The sequence below is a fragment of the Neophocaena asiaeorientalis genome, unplaced genomic scaffold (genome assembly GCF_003031525.2).
Source record: "Neophocaena asiaeorientalis asiaeorientalis breed wild unplaced genomic scaffold, Neophocaena_asiaeorientalis_V1.1 scaffold67, whole genome shotgun sequence".
Taxonomy (NCBI): domain Eukaryota; kingdom Metazoa; phylum Chordata; class Mammalia; order Artiodactyla; family Phocoenidae; genus Neophocaena; species Neophocaena asiaeorientalis.
This window is the reverse complement of record NW_020173731.1, coordinates 10,399,714-10,418,836: the sequence shown is the minus strand read 5'-3', so window position 1 is coordinate 10,418,836 and position 19,123 is coordinate 10,399,714. Positions and strand designations below refer to the sequence as shown.

The following is a 19,123-nucleotide window of genomic DNA, read 5'->3' as shown; positions in this document are numbered from 1 at the left end:
CTCTCAGTTCTGTCCAAGGTCTTCTCCCAGCACAACACCACCCCCACCCCCAGCCCCATTGGTTGTGCATCTGCCATTTATTAGCAGCCTCTGGGAAAACCACAAGATTAGTCAGGGCCTGTTACTACCACAGACTGGCTGGGAGGCCAGAAGCACCCCAGGATCAAGAGTAAATGACCTTGGGTAGGAGGGACCATCTGACTGCTGGGTTCATAGCCACTCAGAAGGCTCCCAGCCTCTCCCATCAGAAGAGAGAAGTGCCAGCAAAGTGAGCTAAGATGGATGAAGGAGGGGAGGGAGGGGTGGCAAAGGGGGAGTCAGAGCCTAAGTATACTGGAGATGGGCCAGGAGACCAGAACAGCCAGGAAGAGGGAGCACCAAGGCCGCTTGGCCTCCCCGCAGCCCCACGGCACCACACTTACCAGCCCTGAAACTGGAACCCAGTTTTCCAGGACTGCCTGTGGTGTAGCATGCTGGGCTGCTTCTGAGACCACAGGTGTTAGGTAGGCTGGGGTGTGCGTGTGGAATGAGAGAAGCATAGCATTTCAGGGCTAGAAGGGACCTTATAAAGCATCAGCTTGTCTTTACCTTAGAGCAGTGGTTTTCAAAGTGGGGTCCCTGGACCAACGGCACCTGCCTAACACCGGCTGATTAGGAATGCAAGTGCCCCGACTCCACCCAGACCTAGTGAATCAGAAACTCTGGGAATGGATGAGGCAGTCTCTTTTTAACAAGCAGTCCAGGGCTCCGTGAAATTTGGGAGCTGCCGCCTTAGCGGACGGCCAAAGAAATGAACTCAGAGGTCTGGGGAAAAGTGAGCCTTTGCCCTGCACACCCCTGGGGTCCCAAGGGTTTCCAGAATGTCACCAAACTCATTCAGAGGGTTTTGAGGCCCAGAAAACAGTGAGAAAGTGTGCCCACATTTTCTGATAAAGAGGAATCCCTGTTGATATTCTCCCATAATGTTCTCTGGGGTCTGGAGAGCCTCCTTGGAACTGCCTTGCCTCACACGGGGTGAGTTCTAAATTAGTCCCCTGGTCTTTGAGGAACTTTCTAGGAGAGAAGGACCCGTCCGCTGAGGAGGGAGAGGCTGTAGGCTCAAAGGTAGAAACTGAAGCCAGGATGTGGGGTTGAGGGGTGATGGTGCTTCCATAGAACTGCCTGGAAAGTCTCACTTGTTGCTACCTACCACCAGAGGAAGAAACTTTAGAAATGAACAAGGTTTTTCTCTACTTTTCAGGAAGTCAGAACTTCCTGGTGCCCCTCCCCACGCACTTTGAAATCCAAGAGATCAGGAGTAGAAATGACTTTCCTAATAACTTCCCTGCTCATTCTCGATTCTCCACCCTGGGTAATTTGAGGCTCCATGAATTCTGTCAAGAACTTGACCCAGCTCTCATCCGCTGCCCTCTTGCAGTGTCCAGCCCACAGCAGACTTTCTTCCCCTGCTTGTGTTTCCCACTCATTTCTATGACTCACCTCCTACTTTCTCACCAGTACTAAACCACAAAGCAGCCAGAGGCATCAAGCAAAATGAGAAAGAAGGAAAGAAAGCAATGCTTATTAATCACTCCCTCTTATTTCATTGAATCCTAACACAACTCTGTGAGATATATAGACCATTATCCTCGATTCAGAGATTAGGTATCTGAGGCTGAAAGAGATTAAGTAATTGCCCAGGGTCGCACAGCTACCAGGTGTCAGAGCTGGTATTTGGATCCAGTTGTATCCGATGCTAAAGCCCAGTGTTTCCCTTCCACCATGCTCCCTCCAGGAACTAATTCACCTAGAGAAATAGCCCTTGAGGAGCTAAGTTATTCCGTATTTTCGAAAAGACTTATAAGTTCAAATGGGGTTCCTCTTGTCTCAAGATGTTGTAAGTCCCATGTAGTCTCGAGTAGTTTTCGTAGCGGGAGCTAGCCTAGAGAATCCCGAGAGCCTTACATTTCATTATAAGCATCTGTCTGGAGTATGTGATCAGGATCTAGAGAGTCTAGGATAGATCCCATGTCCAAGGAAGCTGTGTGAAAGAGAAGACAAGAATTTTGTAAGCAAATGCTGAGGTCCCAGTTACTCTTGGTTCTGTTGCAGTGACAGCCCTCATGGAGAGACTACCTCGGCTGAAGACTCCACCCAGGATGTGGCCGCAGAGCACCACACAAGTGATGACGGTACGAGGCCCCGCTTGGAGTCAGTGGGACTGTGGGGTGGTGAAGCAGAAAGGAGAGATTATATATCCTGTGCTCCTGATGACCCTTCTTGTCCAGCAGTCCCCTCAAGACGAGCAGGGAGTTCTCCTGCCTCCCAGCTTCATTCCTTCCCTTTCCTGGAGAGACAGCCCACCTTCTCAAATAGAGTGGTCTCTGTATTAAACCAGAGGTGAAGAGCTAGACCGTAGCCCTTCATCCTTCACCCTTCTCGCCCCACCTCACTGCCCCTCATCCACCTCCCAGTTCTTTGTCTCATCTGGCTGTCTCACCAGCATACTGTCAGTCCCTTGTCATGGCCCAGACTCCTGCCAGGTAGCTGGAGACCAAAGGGAAGGAGAGCTCATTTGAAAAACAGAGGGCCCAGGGAATAGTGAAGCTGGGTGCCAAGAACCCGGCAGAAGCAAGCCAGAGGGGGTGGGAATCAGGATGCAGAAACCACATGCCCTCACGCCTGCCGACTGGAAAAATTGACCCTTTCCAAAGCACAGCCACGCGCTGCACAGCCTGGTGTGTGTGCGTCGAGAGCTGGAATGCGCAGCTGTCGTCCGTGGGCCTCGGCGATGCCCATGATTTATTAGGGTCTGTCCAGCCAGCACAGTCCCCCTCCTGCCAACAGTTCTACACCTCCATTTCTGGATCGCCTGGGCTCTGGAAGTCTCAGCAGCTGACAAGGGGCCTCAGAATTTTCTGGGCACAAGAACAAAATGGCACAGGCTGCAGTGTTCCCTGCTCCCTGCCTTGCTATGAATTCTGCAATCCTAGGCCAGCTTTTAAAGGAGAAAAAGAAATTAGGATTGCTGATTTGGCTCTTAAGGTCAGATGGATCAATATGGTAATTTACCACACAATGGGAAGGGATTTGGTGAACCAGGGAAAGTCGTATTTGATTAGAGCCTACGTGTGCCCAGCACTGCTAGAGGCTGTATATGTCTTATCTCTTAATCCCTAGTGAAATTGATACAGCTGCTATTTAATAGTTAAGAAAACTGAGGCCAGAGAGGTCGAGTGACAAACCCGCAGCTGTATGGAACCGACATTGGGATATTTAGACAGGCCCCCTGTAGTGAAGTCCCCAGCCCTGCCCCGGCTGTCTAGGCATAGTCTTGTTTGCAAGTAGCCTTTCTCTCCACTACTCAGAATATCTGATTTTAACCCTGGGTTCCTGATTTGTGGGAGCCTTCTTTTTGCTCTCTGACCTCTACCTGCAGCCCAGAACAGATAATGACAACGGTGACAGTAATAACAGTAGCTGACACGTGTGTAGCACTTACTGTGGGCCCACACAGTTCTGAGCACTTTTACAAATTGTTATTTGTTGACTCCTCATACCAACTTCCTGAAAAAGGCACTATTATTATCCTCATTTTATAGATGAGGAAACAGAAGTGCACACAAAAGTAAAAATACATTGCCTTTGCACACCCCTTTTAATTTTTCAAATCACTTACATGTGCATTTTTCCATGTATTGACCACAACATATATTTCCATATTTTGCTCCTTGGAAAGTTGATTGGGCAAGTTATTTTCTCTTTATAGCAACTAAAAGCTCATGTTCTAGTAGGGAGAGTATATAATGTAAATAAATTATTCAAAGTACAATATGTTAAGTGTTCTAAATTAATGGAGTTATTTTATAGTCAGAAAGGAAGTAATGCTTACAAGTACAGTATGGCATAAAGAGCTGTGAGAACACCAAGGAAGTTACTAGAGGAAGCAGGTGAAGTTTGAGTTGTGATTCAATGTGTTTCATCAGGCAGGTGACAGAGAGAGGGATTCCAAGTGGAGGGAACAGCATAAGCAAAGGCAAGGAAGGGCATACAAGTGCTTTCAGGGGTTTGCACAGTCTGCGTGGGAATACCTGCTTTATAGATCATCCGTGACTTATTTTCACACTAGGTTATCTTCCCACCACTGTAAGTTCAGCTAACTGGGCTCTTCCACCCAGTTTCCTGAGTCTGTGAGTCCCAACAGCATGTGTTTCCTTCTTTTCCACCCCTCTCAGAGTGTGAGCCCATCGAGGCCATTGCCAAGTTTGACTACGTGGGCCGGACAGCCCGAGAGCTGTCCTTCAAGAAGGGGGCATCCCTGCTGCTCTACCAGCGGGCTTCCGACGACTGGTGGGAAGGCCGGCACAATGGCATCGACGGACTCATCCCCCATCAGTACATCGTGGTCCAAGACACGTACGTTAGGCCCCCTGCACCTTTAGGGGTCCCTGGCTGCAGTGTGGGAGTGAGACTTTATTTCTGGAGCCCAGGAGGATGAGGGAGCCCAACCCCTAGGGGGCGCCGACACAGTCCTGAAGTGTCGCAGTTGCTTTGAAGGGCCCCCAGACTCAGAGACTGAGTGGAGAATTGTTTTTTCATCTCTCCACTCTCTACTCCCCCGCCAATCACATCTCCACCACCTTACCCCACCCCCAGTCATTTTAGAAACTTGCCAGCCAGCACTCATCCACATTTATACCTGATGAGTGATAATGAGGGATTATTATTTGACCACTTATATTTCCTTTCTGGAAAGATCAGGTTGGGAAAACATTTTGATTTCTCTGTCTTTTTTTTTAAACAACCTGATGGCACTTTTCCACTTGCAAATGAAAATGTTGAGTTCGTTTTCTAGTAGAAATCTAGCTTAAGCAACCTTGTGGAAATAACCCAGTTCATTTAACCGAGATGAGGTTGACTTGGAGAAAGACAGGGGAGAGGAGGGGAAAGGATGTCGGGGAACAAAGGGAACATGGACTGGTTCCAGAGAGACTTCATCACATGGGCTGTAGGTTGGTTCCTGCTCTTTGAAGCAATGTCTTTGCATCAGGAAGGCTTTTCCCCGTGGCCCCTCAAATCTGCCTCCCTGCCCCATTGCCCTGCCTCTGACCCCGACTCCCTCCCCTTGGATACGATGCTGTCAGTGTTTTTAGTCCTTCCCTTAATATTATTTTTTAAAGGTTGATATCCTGAATGAGTCTGCACCCTCCCAGCCTCTCCCCAGCTCGTTCTGCGGGGAAATCCTCCCTCTGTTGATAACATCGCATACCTGGTGGCCATCTGTGCGTGGACCCTCCCAAATTTAGCATTATGACTTCACTCCAGGACCGAGAGAAGATGAATTGTGGGGGAGAAGGGGCTTTCTTTGTCATCAGTAGCCAGAGGGGCCGGGAGAGCCATGGAGAGACCTGGGACCGGCTTGGACGCTCTAAGCAGGGCTAGATGCGCTACGACAGAGTGTGGCAGTGTCCTGCCTCAACGCCGGCATCTCCAGAGCCACGGCAGAGCTGACTGCCCTTGCCCAGCTGTGCTCGGGACCTGAGCACATAAACGGCCACCTGGACCTCCTGCAGGAGGTGGCCCCGGCACAGCTGCCCCGGGAAAGCAGCGAGGGGTAGAAGGCAGACACCTCGAATCCAGGAGTCCCCTAGCCCAGCTTTCGGAGGATCTGAGGACCCCGCAGAACTCAGCAGGATTATTTATCTTTATTTAAATGACCCTCCAAAGGCCCGTAGCTTTCCTTGCCTCCGCTCCCAGAGCCCAGCCAGGCGTCGCTGCTGCCTCAGAACCATTGTGGGGTCGCGTGTGTGTCGGGGGGGCCATCTTGCCGATTTAACACTGCTTTTTGTGTTGTTGTTGTTTTCCCCTCCTCCCTGCCTGCCTGCCCCTTCTCCCCCAGCGAGGACGGTGTCGTGGAGAGGTCCAGCCCCAAGTCTGAGATTGAGGTCATTTCTGAGCCACCTGAAGAAAAGGTGACAGCCAGAGCGGGGGCCAGCTGTCCCAGTGGGGGTCATGTAGCCGATATTTATCTTGCAAACATCAACAAGTAAGCTCTGCTTTTCATTTTCTGCTCCCCTGAATGACTTGCGACACCCCGCCTCACCCTCTGGCCTAACCGCCCTCTCCATCCCTGTGCTGCATCCCCCCACTTCCCGGCCCGACAGCTTGCATGTGCTCGTGGCTGCTCCAAGGTGGACAGGGCCAAGGAAGCATCCACAGTCCTCGTCAGCAGGCCCAGGTCTCCGGCTAGCGGCCGTCACGCTAAGGACGGGTGTGCCCCTCTGTCCCTGCAGCGTCTGTCCGCTCAGACCTTCCTGGCCATCTGACTGCTGAAAATTTGGCCAAAGCTGTAGTCACTTCACGTAACTTGGTTTTGTACTGTTTCTCAGAGGTGCCTTCTCTTTTCCAATTCTGACTCAAATAATAATCTTTGATGTCTTCCTTGGCCCTTGTCTGTCCAAAGATCCAAAGTCTCGTGCATCTTCTACCAGGTTCATGTCACCCTAGATGGTTTATTTAGAGATCACATGTCTGTTTCTCCCTCATCCTGCATTCGCTCCCCTGGAGGAAAGGCGACCACTACCCCCACCAACCCCCACAAGGAAAGCTTTGTCCTGAGCTCTTTCTTCACTGTCTAACCCCCCAGCTCCCTTTTCTCTTGCCCTTTCACACCAGTAGAAATAATTTGCCATTTTTTTCCCCTATTGCTTTGGCCCTGTGTATTATCCTTCCCTGTTAGTCCCTTTGCAGATTCCCACTTCTGTCCAGCAGGCTCGTAACTGTGCCCCCCAGCTTTCACAGTGGCTGTTAGCAACATCCTGGGGTTTTAACTCCACCCACACCCGATCTGGCCGTCTAGAGGGATTCCACGCCTGTGTGCTGCTGCCTCCCCTAGAGACATTCAGGTTATTGGAGAACTAATCTCATCTCAAGGGGCCAGACACCAAGCCCCAAAGCCTACAGACCTCCTTCCGCCAGACCCTGAACCTTGGCCCAGTGCCAGCAGGATGACAAGCCCCAGGGCGCTCCCGATGAATATGGATTGGAGATGATGTACAGTTTTTATTCCCCTCTGGCTTTGGAGGAATGAAATGATTTGCACATTGAAAACCTGTTAACCGTAGCCTCTGGACACTGAAACTGGAAGGAGAATAAAAGATGCTTGTTGTTTATAAACTGCACCAGGTCGCCCAGATCTCTTGGCTTTTTTCCAACCAGACGGTAGCAGGGGGAGTGTTTGGGGCACATGGTTCTTTTCCATCTCTTTCACCCTCTACTTAGTAAAGTAGCTGATTCAGCGCACTTGGTCAGTGTAGTTACAACTTCAGTCAGACCGGTAAGAAAGATCGAGGATTTAATTGATTTCCCTCCAGCATAGTGTGCCCTGTTGGGGGGCCAGCTAGTAAAAAGTTAACTGTGGGCCAATGACATTTTCTTCATTATTTACAAGTCTGCATTAATTATAAGCCTATAATCATAAGGTTGTAAGCCTGTAATTAACCCAGAAACCAAGGCGAGGTTGGTGGAGAGAGAGTTAGCTAATTAGTCGGGTACAGATTTTTAAGCCATCATATATTTGTTGCCATTTGTACAAAGGAACTGTAGCGAGTAATACCTTGAATACTCAAAAGATGAACATCTGGTAGAAAGTCAAGGCGGTTCCCGTGAACTCCTTGGTTGGTGGTATCAGGATGGGGTCTTGGAGGACGTGGTCTGCCCAGATGCCAGCTGGTCCGTGGGTGAGCAGCCGCCCCCCGGGATGTCTCGCCCTTAGGACTGATCGGCCTTCGAGCCACACCTCCTGCCCCACACAGCTCTCCTCCCGAGCTCCTTCTCTCTCCTGAGTACCCTGGGTTCTCTTTCACCCCTGGACCTTCACATCTGCTGTCTTCTCACCTGGTCGACTCCTCTCCCTTTGAGACTCAGTCCGAAGATTTCTTTTTAGGGAAGCCTTTCTGACACCTCTGAATTCCTCAGGGCTGAGTTAGATGCCCTTATTCTGTGTTCCCGGGGCAATCTCAGGACACAAGCTGCGCTTGGATCTCCCACCGGGCTGAGCTCCTTGAAACCAGGAACTCTGTCTTCCTCCCTCTATATCCCTGGGGCCTGGCCCACACCAGCCACTCCATAAATCTGCCTCATTAGCAGTTTGGGCCTTGTAAGTCAGCCCTCCTCACAAGAAGGAAAAAGGAAATCAGCAAGGAGTTGTTAGGGTGCGGCCTCTCAGTTCAATTCCACACACTTACTGAGCGCCTCCTGTTGTGCCAGGTACGCCTGCCGCTTATTCAGGGACGAATAAGATGATCCCTGGCCTCGGAGCTCACAGTCGGGCAAGGTGAATACCACAGAGACAAGTCACTAAAAAGCGGTTCCATAGATGCACTGAAGGAACAGAAGGGGGAGTGATCAAGTCTGCCTGCCCATGGGGGAGGGAGGTCAGGGAAGAATTTTCAGAAGAGGAAAAGTCATTTCAACTGGACCTTATAAGACTCTGCGAACATCCTTTATCCACTGGAGAGTGGCTGACCCCCAAGGCTAAAGCTGCCGAGCAGGCAGCCTCACGGAGTGGCTGCTGTGTGCCAAATCCCGAACGGGGCCCCGGGCATGTATGATGAGGAAGACCTCCGCAGTGGCCCTGCCCCAAGGACCAGCTCCTTATCTTCAGGTCCTACCCCTTCCCTTCTTCCATCCTCAACTCCCACCTCAGCCTCAGTGGCCCTTAGTAGATTCAAGTTCAGAGCTGCCCAGCTGCCATCCCAAACCAGAAGTGTCATTGCCTCTTAGATTAGGTCCTATAGTATCTGATTCCAAGAGATAATGAGATTATTGAGCAGTGGGCAACACCCATATGAATAAGATTTTGCCAGACCGTTTCATCTGAGAGCTTTAGTGGTCTGAAACAGATCGACTCAGAGCCAGGGTTCAGCCCAGTGCTGGGTGACTTAGGGTCACGTAGATGTATTTCCACCCTAGAAAATGCACAAACGTGACCCGAACTCTGCAGCATTGCAGCCTCTTGAAAAATATTCTGTTCCATGTCTGCAGAATAAGCAACCACAGCCTCTTGCCAAAGCCCCAAATAATCACTCTTGTCAGTGGACCAAGAAACATGCTAAAATTTGGAAAAGTCAACTCTCCTCTTACCAGCAATTCCCTACCTCCTTGGTGATGGTGAGACTTTTTCTCCTACCTGGGGTCTGGGGCCTGCTTTCTATGCAGAACAGGTAACGGAGGGTACCTTTTCATGAATCTGTCTCCCATTAGAAACTTTTGCTTAATCAGACATTTTTCCTGACAGCACCTTACACATTGAGAACTCAAAGCCCACGACCACCAAGTAAGTATCTATTTCTCCTTTGCCCAGGTCGGGGGTGGCAGGGAGACAAAGACATGGAGAAAGCAAGGGAAGGTGACACAGGAGAGGACATGCTCTGTGTCCTCTCCTTCCAGAAGTCCCTGGGTACCAACATCTGCCCCTCCCTCACTCATCCTAGCTTCCTCGGAGCCAGGGCTCCCTGATCAAACCGCCCTTTCTGTTTGTCATTGAAGGCAAAGGAAGCGGCCAGAATCTGGGAGCATCCGGAAAACATTTCGGAGCGACGGCCATGGGCTGAGCAGTTCCCTGACTGATTCCGCGTCCCCGGGGGTGGGGGCAAGCTGCCGCCCATCTTCCCAGCCCATCCTGAGCCAGAGTCTCCCCAAGGAAGGGCCAGATAAGTGTTCCATCAGTGGGCATGGGAGTCTCAACTCCATCAGCCGTCACTCATCCCTGAAGAATCGGCTGGACAGTCCACAGATCCGGAAGACGGTGACAGCAGGCAGGTCAAAAAGCTTCAATAACCACCGGCCCATGGACCCTGAGGTCATTGCACAGGTAACTGGGGGCTCTTGGACAAATAGCTACCACAAATCTACACTTGTCACTGCTGCTTAGTGCAGCCCATGCTCATTATGACGGCACTTGAAAGAGAACGGTGCTTTGTACATTATACACGGAGTTCAGGGACTGTTAGACATCTAGACCCGATAAGATGGCTTTCCAAGAAATTTGCCAATCCCTCTCTCCCCAAAAAGAACTTGAAGACAAAATAAAAGAAGGCAGGCTTCTTGCTCATATATGGGCTATTTGCAAGCCTGTTGTAATTTTTAAAGCCAGTAGTTACAGACTGAGTGTTTCTGATAGAATCCATTCAGCCCAATTTTGAGTCTTGAGACCCTGGTAGATTTCAGTGAAGCTGCCCGAGTGGTGAGGCTCAGAGGTAGTTCTGGCCACATTTTCATATCAATGTGCCATCGCCATCATCCCTGAGGCTAATCTTTGGTCCCTAGTGATAGATCAATGATCAATCAACAATCTGCTCCTGGTTGTGAAGGCCCCAAATTACTCTGCCACTGCGCACTCCGGTACCAGAAAGGTTTCCAGCCCAAGCCTCCAGAGGCAGTGGAGATGAGCTCCCTCGCTTGCTACAGGGTCTTCCTTCCATGTATGCATCACACTGACGAGTCTCTGTTTTCCATGAAATATTAGAGATCCAACCCCACCTCTAAAAATGCGACTCTCGGGGCCACTCCAAGCAGTTCACTCAGACGTCTCTCCCAACTCTATAATTTTCATTAGACCAGGTAGGAACTAAAGGCTCATCGTTGCCCTTTTATGTCTCAACTGAGTTGAGATTCTCCTCACCCCAACTTCCAGGGTAGAGGCTGGGTGTGGCCTCTGTTGGCTTAATCGCAGTGCTCTGCTTAGGGATGGTGTACCTGGCAAGCACAGTATTAAGCTACAGGCCTGAGATGTCTTGCTTTGCTAGCCTTCTGTTTCTGTGCCTCTCCTTAAGCTCTTGGCTGCAATCTGCCTTGCACCACGGGAATCCTCCCAGCTCCCTCTTTGGCCAGGTGTTAGGAACGTCGGAATAGCTACATAACTGGGACAGACTCTAGCTGCAGAGCGGGACTGAGGAGGGAGATGGAGTTCTTTCTGCACAATTTTAAGGTTTGAGAACATCAGAGGGATGAGTGACATTGAACCACTCTCGGCAGAAAGCATGGATTACCCTGTAGGGCAAAGAAGCCTTCACCAGGGGCCTTTGCTAGAAACATGCAGTCTTTCCATGTGAGTTTAATCCCAAGGGAGGAGCCCTGCGGTGGTTTGGGGGTGCTAGACACAGTGTGTGGAGAGGTGGGGAGGGATCTGGGAGGTCTCCCTGGGAGGCAGCTGGCTGCATACAAAGGGTCTTTGGTTCTGCCTTGAGCCCCTGAGCTAGGCCTGCTGTTTCCTAAGATCTGGAGTATTGCACTGTGAAACTCAGTGGAGATTCACCTACGTGGACTCTGGCTCCCCCTCCTGCTCACTCCTTGGTCCCCTCTTATGGTGATGGGTGGAAGGAAATGGCTTCATCAAGATGAGCACTCTGGATGGGGTGGAGCGGGGGCAGGGGTGGGGGGGTGTCCTGATGGATCCTCAGGGCCAGGGCTCTTGAACCTTCCCTCAGTCCTTGAGGAGGAAGGACTAACCCTCTTAACCTTTGGCCTTTAAAGATAACAAAGATCATACTTCATCTGTACCACTTTTTTAAAAAGTTGTTTATTATGTACAGTTTCAAACAAACGTAGAATATGAATCCCATGTACTCATGACCAAACTCCTGGCCACCCTTAGTTCATCCACCTTTCCTGTCCCTGCTGGATTACATGTCATCTCATCCATAGATACATCCGTGCATGTGTCTAAAACCTGAGTGCTCTATTTAAAAAGCATCTCAACCACTCTGTCTGAAGGGTTAAAAAAAAAAAAACCCTCATGAGAACGAAAGTCCTTTTTGCCCCCCTTCCCTCCCATTCTGAACATCCAGATGTTCAAAGATTTTGGCCAAATAAAATCATCTGGACATCTCCTTACAGTCGGTTTCTCCATGATTTGGCCCAGGTTGCTGAACTAGGACCCTGGGGGCTTCTCCCTACGTGAGCCTCACTCTCTCCTTTCTCCTGTCCGCAGGATATTGAGGCGACCATGAACTCTGCCCTGAACGAGCTGCGGGAGCTAGAACGGCAGAGCAGCGTCAAGCACACCCCGGACGTGGTTCTGGACACCTTGGAGCCCCTCAAGACCTCCCCTGTGGTGGCCCCCACATCGGAGCCCTCCAGCCCCCTGCACACTCAGCTCCTCAAGGACCCTGAGCCCACCTTCCAGCGTAGCGCCAGCACTGCTGGGGACATCGCCTGCGCCTTCCGGCCTGTCAAGTCTGTCAAGATGGCGGCCCCAGTCAAGCCGCCAGCCACACGGCCCAAGCCCACTGTCTTCCCCAAAACAAATGCCACTAGCCCCGGTGTCAACTCCTCTGCCTCCCCACAGTCCACTGACAAGTCTTGTACTGTCTGAGGGATGTAATTTAATTGTTCTAGACAAGGGGACTGGAGGGACTGACTGTTATTAAAATCTTCCTATTTAACTAGCTTGGGGACTTCAGTTGAAAATTAGGTTCTAAGTTGTTCTTGCAGGAATTAGCCTCCCCATCACCCAAAACCTTGAGAATGAAGCCCTCGTCATCACCCAGCCCTCCCCCACCCTTCCCGCTACCTTCTGCTTCCCCCAGTTGTCGTAATCCAGCCAGCTACAGTACATACTGTTCTTAGGTTAGCCAGAGATAGGTTTTTCCATTATCAGGTCACTGTGAAATCTGGCAAGGCAAGTCACAGGGCCGTGGGCTGAAGTCTCAGTCCCCTCAGACACAGGGGATGCCTAACCAGATGGTTGGCTGCTGACGGCCAGCTCTCAGTGGCATCTTGTTTTGGGTACTGATTATAGAGAATCATATACAGTTCATTCTCTGCTTTACACACACACACACACACACACACACACACACAACTTTTTCTAGTCTCTGGCATGTGTAGCCTCTCCTGGTCCTAGATAGACTGGTCTCTTTGTAAGCTATTGTGGCAATTCACACAGGAGCCACCAGGGGTCTCTGTTTCCGTTACAAATCTCAACTCTGTCTGGGCCAGAGAACCTAGCCTTTGACTCTCTCCACCGTGTGAAATTTAGCAGGATGGGACTCAATCCTGTAAACTGTTTGGGGTTGGGGGCTTTCTCTCTGTCTTCTTTCTATTGGTGTGAATTGATCATTGGTGTTTGCTTTTGCTCTCCTCCATTCTCTGGAACTACAACCCAATCTTCTTACAGAACTTCTAAAGTTTTTCTGAATGTACAGACATTTCTCGGGTTCCTATCTTTGTCTCTGATGTACCGTTTTCCATTTAAGACATTTTCCTGTGTAAGACAGTTTTATAGTTGGTTGCTTTTAGGGTAAAGAGGCTTAAGACAGTTTTATTGTGTTTTTGGCAGGTTTGGAAAAGGTAAGAAATGGGTCCTTCCTCCCACTTTTTTGGGTACTTAAGACATAAAATTCATAATCCTCTTAAAAATTAAATTCAGCTTTGCTAATCCTAAAATTGTTCCCAAATGAAAATGTATTTTAGGTTTATCCCCTAGTTGGGTTATTCCACAAGGCCTCTCTTCAGGGACCAGTGGGGGCTTAGGGAGCCCTAGTTAGATTAAAGAGAGGCATTGCTCCTTAAAACTGGTCTTCAGGGGCTTCCCTGGTGGCGCAGTGGTTGGGAGTCTGCCTGCCAATACAGGGAACATGGGTTCGTGCCCCGGTCCGGGGGTTCCCACATGCCGCGGAGTGGCTGGGCCCGTGAGCCATGGCCGCTGAGCCTGCGCGTCCGGAGCCTGTGCTCCGCAACGGGAGAGGCCACAACAGTGAGAGGACCGCGTACCGCAAAAAAAAAACAAAACTGGTCTTCATTTATCCAGACAAGCACAACTAAGAGAACTCTTCGCCCCTCGGGCTTTAAAGTCTTTCCAAGGCCCGAATCTAAGAAAATCAAAAATTGGATGCTGAATATTTTGGCCTTCCTTCGGCTATTTTTCTGGTTCACCTCCAAAAAGCAAAAATAATACCCTTGTCTGCTTTAATTTGCTTTCCAAATCTGGTGCCCATGGTCCCAGCTCCCCTAACATCATGCTATCCCAGGAGGACCAGGGCTGGGGACAGTCAAACCCCAGGCTCATGGGTCTCAGACAACTACTTGAGTTAAAGTTGAAACTCATTCCTCTTCTCTGTTTTCTGGTTTTAAAGCTGTGCTTTTTGCCTTATTTTCCACCGTTTAGGAGAGATAGCGGGTTGCCATTCAGATAGGAAAATCTGAATTTTCTTATCTTTGGCCCAGAAAATGCTCTTCAGACCAACATTTTGAAGTTGGTAGTTGGCTCTATGGAAAGCAGTAGGATTTTCCTCCTTTTGTGTGAAGGAAAAGAGAAGCTTTGTAGGAAGTTGCTAGTTAGAAAAGTAGCCTGCAACACCAGGAAAACCATCCCAAGAGCCAGGAGGGAGAGATGAAGAACTCCTTCAGTGCGTGTGTCAACCTGCGAGAGGCAACCCACAGTCCTCCGCATTCTTGGCTTTTGTTGATCTGTTTAGTGGCCTGTCCTTGTCTGTCACTGGACTTACACAGGTCCTGAGCCAATAGGGGCCTTTCATACCCAAGGATCTGTTTCCTTGCTGGAAATGAAACCCTACCCTTCACTTGACATTCCTTTTGATCCAACTGGTCAAAATTGGTGCCCATACCTGCCCTTTTCCTCCTTTTCCGGCACATCCTTCTCTAAGAAAGGAAAGGCAAAGCTCCTTAATGACAACACCTTGGGCCTGTTCTGTTCCTCCTGCCTTGTTTCTCTTTCAGCCCTGTACATGACTTGCATTCACCATCCCCTCGGTCAGTGTCCATCTGCTGATTTGCATCATGAACTGGACAGTGTGTGAGAGGTCACCTGCTACCCCCGCTCTGGGAGCCGAGTTGTCTTCCCCTCTCTGGTGCTCCTGACACCTGTGAGATGGTCCTGTCCAGAGGACTAGGAACCCTAGGAGGAGAGTCCTTCTCGGCAGAGCTCATTGCAATCAACTGGAATCTAGGTTGCACACTGTGATTTTTACACCGAAAAGCCAAACGGAGCTGGCCACCCAGGGCCTAGGGAGACCAGTCTTCCTCGGATATGCTTCCTAAACCAGCATGATGCTTCGAAGAACCCCAGTCTGCCCCTGGAGGCATGGATCCTTTTCCCGGTGTGGACTCTGATGGTCAGTCTTTGGGAAGCAGAGGTGGGGCGGGGCTACCAGCATCCCAATTTGGAAAAGAGAGGAGTTTGCAGCCAGCAGCCTGTAAACTGGAAACACTGGTCTCAGCCAACCTCCTCAGGGTGCCCTGGTTTCTCCCCAAAGAGATGAGAGATGATGCCAGCAACAGGATGAACAGACCACTGGAAGGACTGGTGTATATGTACTTCACGTTCAGAAGAGAAGTTAGATCTTCCAGGGAATTGCAATTTTGTGGCGTCTGACTTGTATGTCACGTTTGTGTAAAATGGTATATTCTTTAAAATAGTGTTGATAACTGGAATATTGTATGTATGCTTGGAGATGCTTTGTGTGAACCTAAGACTGTCACTCAACAGATGTTGGATTGGGGAAAATCCAAAGCACAACTTCGAAATAAAATACGTTTTTAGGTTTCGATGCTGCAGTTTATATCCTTTCTCCACTCCCTGAAATCTCCAATCCAGGAGTCCCGCTGCCCAGGAGGGATTTTGATTCGTCTGTGGTTACGGAGCCCTGCCTGGCAACAGAAGGAGAGTTGGGGTGACCGCAGGAGCCAACCATCTTCTCCCTCCCCCAGCAAGACAACAGCAGAGGTGCATTTAGAATGTAGATTCCCCCCCGCACCCCAGCATTTTCCTTTAGCCCATGTGTGGAACCTAAGGGATTATGTAGCAAGTCTTCCCGCTCACCATTGGGCAGTCTGTTGCCATGAGAACCATTTCCTCCACAGAATCCACCTCCCCTGTTTTCAGTGAGGACTGTTCTCATTTCTGTCACTAGTCAGATTTCCCCATTTGCAGGAATGGAGCCTGTGCAGTTGCTTGGAAGCTTTGTCAGCCACAACTGAGGGTGACTGAAGGTTTTAGTTCCTCCACAACCAAAGCCCTGGGTCATTCTGCCCTTGACAGCCCACTGCCTCTGGAAGAAGAGCTTACCCATGTGTTTGTGCTGTGGGTGTTGAGTACGGGGGTGGGGTGGGAGCATACCGAAAATGCTTTCTCTCCCTTAGATTTTGATTCTAGCAGATCATATATTCAAGGGTGAAGTTATTCAAAGGTGATCGTTTGAAATGCATCCTGGAGCCCCTAGGGCCCACACTTAACGTTTTGTGGGCTTATTCTAATACCAGAGGCCCCTGGGGTGGATCAAATCTCTTATGCCCAATGTTCAATGGTAATACAAGGAATCCTACCCCAGACACGTTACATCCTCTCCTTAGGTTTGCCATTGCCATCTGTTATTTGTATATTTTTTATTCGACTTTCTCATGCCCTTCTAATGTGTCATCTTTTCTAGCTCCCTCACTTTATGGTAGAGCTCCAGCTTGATCTTCTCTTGCTGGTCCCTTGGTCTTAGCTAAGTCAAAGCTGAGGCTGTTCTGCCGCCCTGTGCTGTGGAATGTAGGTGACGAGCTGTGAGATGGAGCTAGTGCTTAAGCTGTGAACAGAGGACCCAAAATCCTTTTCAGAGAGTCCTAAGGCAAAGGCGGACTATCCTTTCGGGGTACTCTTAACTCATCTCATATATTCTGATGGGAGCTTGACGGAAACCAGTGACAGTCGAAACAGACCCATTCAATCCAGATAGAAACTATAAAAGGAGACCAGGTGGGTCTGAATTTAGGAAACGGTCTTGATGATGATCTAACCTAAATGTTTATATCCATAGGCATATGAAGCTTCCTTTTACTCAGGAGTTAGAAACCCTGGCATATTACGTATGCCAAAGACTCGTTCGTTAGTCAGTTAAGCCTGACCGTGTGCCAAGCACTGTCATATAGTATTGAACAGAGGAACAGATAATGGAGCTTTCTGGTTTCAGGGAGAACAGATAAATAAGCAAAATAGTGTTACTCTAAAAATGAAACGATATAATAAAGTAGTGAATACCTGGGGGAAGAGGTAGTACGGTTAGTCAAGAATTCTGCTTGGCCTGGTAAAGTTGAGATGACTATTAGACATCCAAGTGGAAATATCAAGTAAACTCTTGGATATATGAATATGGAGTTTTAGGGACAGATCATACCTGAAAACAAATTTAGGAGCTATTGCATTATAGATGTATCCAAACTATGAGATCCCCAGGAAGAATATACAAATGGAAAAAAAGAGAAGGTCCCAATGATTAGAAATCCAATGGATAAGAAGCCAGCAAAGAGGGCAGATGGAGCGAGTGACAGAGGTAGGTGTCTGGGAGAGTCACAGAACCCGGAGAAGGAAATGTTTCAACAAGGAGGATCGGCTGGCAAATGCCCGTGGGGTAAGATGAGGCCAGTGAAGAAAGGTCACCCTTGTCAATAGCACTTGCCGTACAGGGGAAATGAGCTGACTGGAGTGAGTTGGGCAGCATGTGGGAAGGGGGAATCAAACTCCTGGCAGCTCATCCAAAGGCTTTGCTTTGGATGGGGAGCGTCAAAAGGGGTCAAGGGCCCAGGTTTCTCTTTTTACAATGGACAATATTGAGGCATGCTTTCTCAAGGGCAGGACCCAGTAGAATGAGGGTGAGATCACAGAGCATAGATGCAAGGGCCAGCAAAGGCTAGAGAGGAGGCGCTTCCTCATTTCCTCCATCTCAGGGGAGGGAAGGCAGGCAGTGGATGTGGGGCGAGAAGATGAGGGAGTTCCTTCTTGATCGCTTCTTCTGTTGCAGTGGAATTAATTGCAAATCCTTTAGCTGAGAGCGTGGGAGGGAATGGTGAGTAGGAGGTTTGAAGGGTTAAGAGAATGAGTGAAATACTCACTTTCCCATACCAAGAAAGACAGTACACAGTGGCCTGGTGCTGCCCCCACTGCATCTCTTCCCGCTGCCTGGGGGTGGTGCCAGGTCTGGCTGCAGTGTTTGTTCCTCCTTCCGCACCCAAAGCTCCTGGCCAGAGCTGACCTGTGAAGGGGGCAAGGAGCAAGGTTCCAAGACCTCAACACTCAGCCCTTCAAAAATGCCTGGGCACGCTTAGTACACACTGCCCACCTCTTCCACACGCCCATTGGCCCTTGTCCTTCTCTCCCATCTTCTTTAAGGCACTGGACAGGTGAGGCAGCTGTGACAAACAGGCTCAAGCCACGTAGGGGCAGAAAAGGCACCTAGTATTTATTCAGGACCTACTGGGTAGCAGGCACTGCATCTCATTTTGGTTTTGCACCAAGTCAATGAGAAAGGTTGAGTGACTTTTTCTCAAGTCAAGACTCAGACCTCTGACTGTAAAGCCCTGCCCTTCCTATGACACCACTTGGCCTCCCTCTGGAGAAGGCAGATGTGAGCTTTCTCCCTGAGAACTACCATCAAATACCGCCCCCCATCCCTCCCCGTGCCTCTGGTCCTAGCGCTACCTCTGAATTGTCACTTCTATTTCTATGAGTCCTCAGAGCCACTCCGGAAAATGCGGTGAGGCCTCTTATAGGCGTCCTCTTCCCCTCAGGAGCCTGCCAGGCTCCTGTACCTCCTCAGATGAAACAACGGACATGCTGCCCAGCTCGGGCTAGCAGCTCAAAGCCACAGGCAAGACATTCATTCCTTTTGTCCACACAGAGGATGTGACCTCACAGAGGATGCCCAGCGAAATTTGGTCTGTCACCACACAGCAGCTCACTGCCCACCTTGTACTTCTGAGCCTGTGCCTGTGTTCCCAAGACCTGGGATGCCATACCTCTGACCCCCTCTTCTCTGCCCAACTCCCCTCCCTTCAAAGTCTGGTTGAGTATCTTTTCTTCTTGCAAGCCCTTCTTGGTCATCAGCTGCCCCTTCCCGCTGCAGTCCCCCTCTACTGGGCTCACAGAATCACTCCCTGCTGAAGTATATATATCTCACAACATTCACCATGCTGTCCTGAACCCCGGCTCCTGGCGGAGGGGGTGACTAAGTCTCCCCTTTGTGTCCTCGGCACACAGTGCCTGCTTCCTAGTAGATGCTGGACACACAGTCATTGCACTCCAGGGTGCTGAAGACTCTGGGAAAGAGAGCGGGCTTGCTGCAGAGAGAGCAGAGTAGGGATG

The 19,123-nt window shown here is 49.9% G+C and overlaps 1 protein-coding gene across 9 annotated transcripts in view; it reads left to right on the top strand.

The window, feature by feature from the left end:
• Nucleotides 1-15,551, top strand: part of SRGAP2 (SLIT-ROBO Rho GTPase activating protein 2) — a 242,007-nt gene extending 226,456 nt beyond the window's left edge. For 3 of the 9 annotated variants that reach the window (XM_024750912.1, XM_024750911.1, XM_024750915.1), the window contains 6 exons: nt 2,092-2,171; nt 4,215-4,395; nt 5,879-6,025; nt 9,278-9,316; nt 9,529-9,853; nt 11,972-15,551. In XM_024750912.1, the coding sequence (XP_024606680.1) occupies nt 2,092-2,171; nt 4,215-4,395; nt 5,879-6,025; nt 9,278-9,316; nt 9,529-9,853; nt 11,972-12,355 (1,156 nt within the window). In that variant the 3' untranslated portion in view covers nt 12,356-15,551. The other 6 variants (XM_024750914.1, XM_024750913.1, XM_024750916.1 and 3 more) reach the window with 5 other exon arrangements.
• Nucleotides 15,552-19,123: the final 3,572 nt, after the last annotated feature.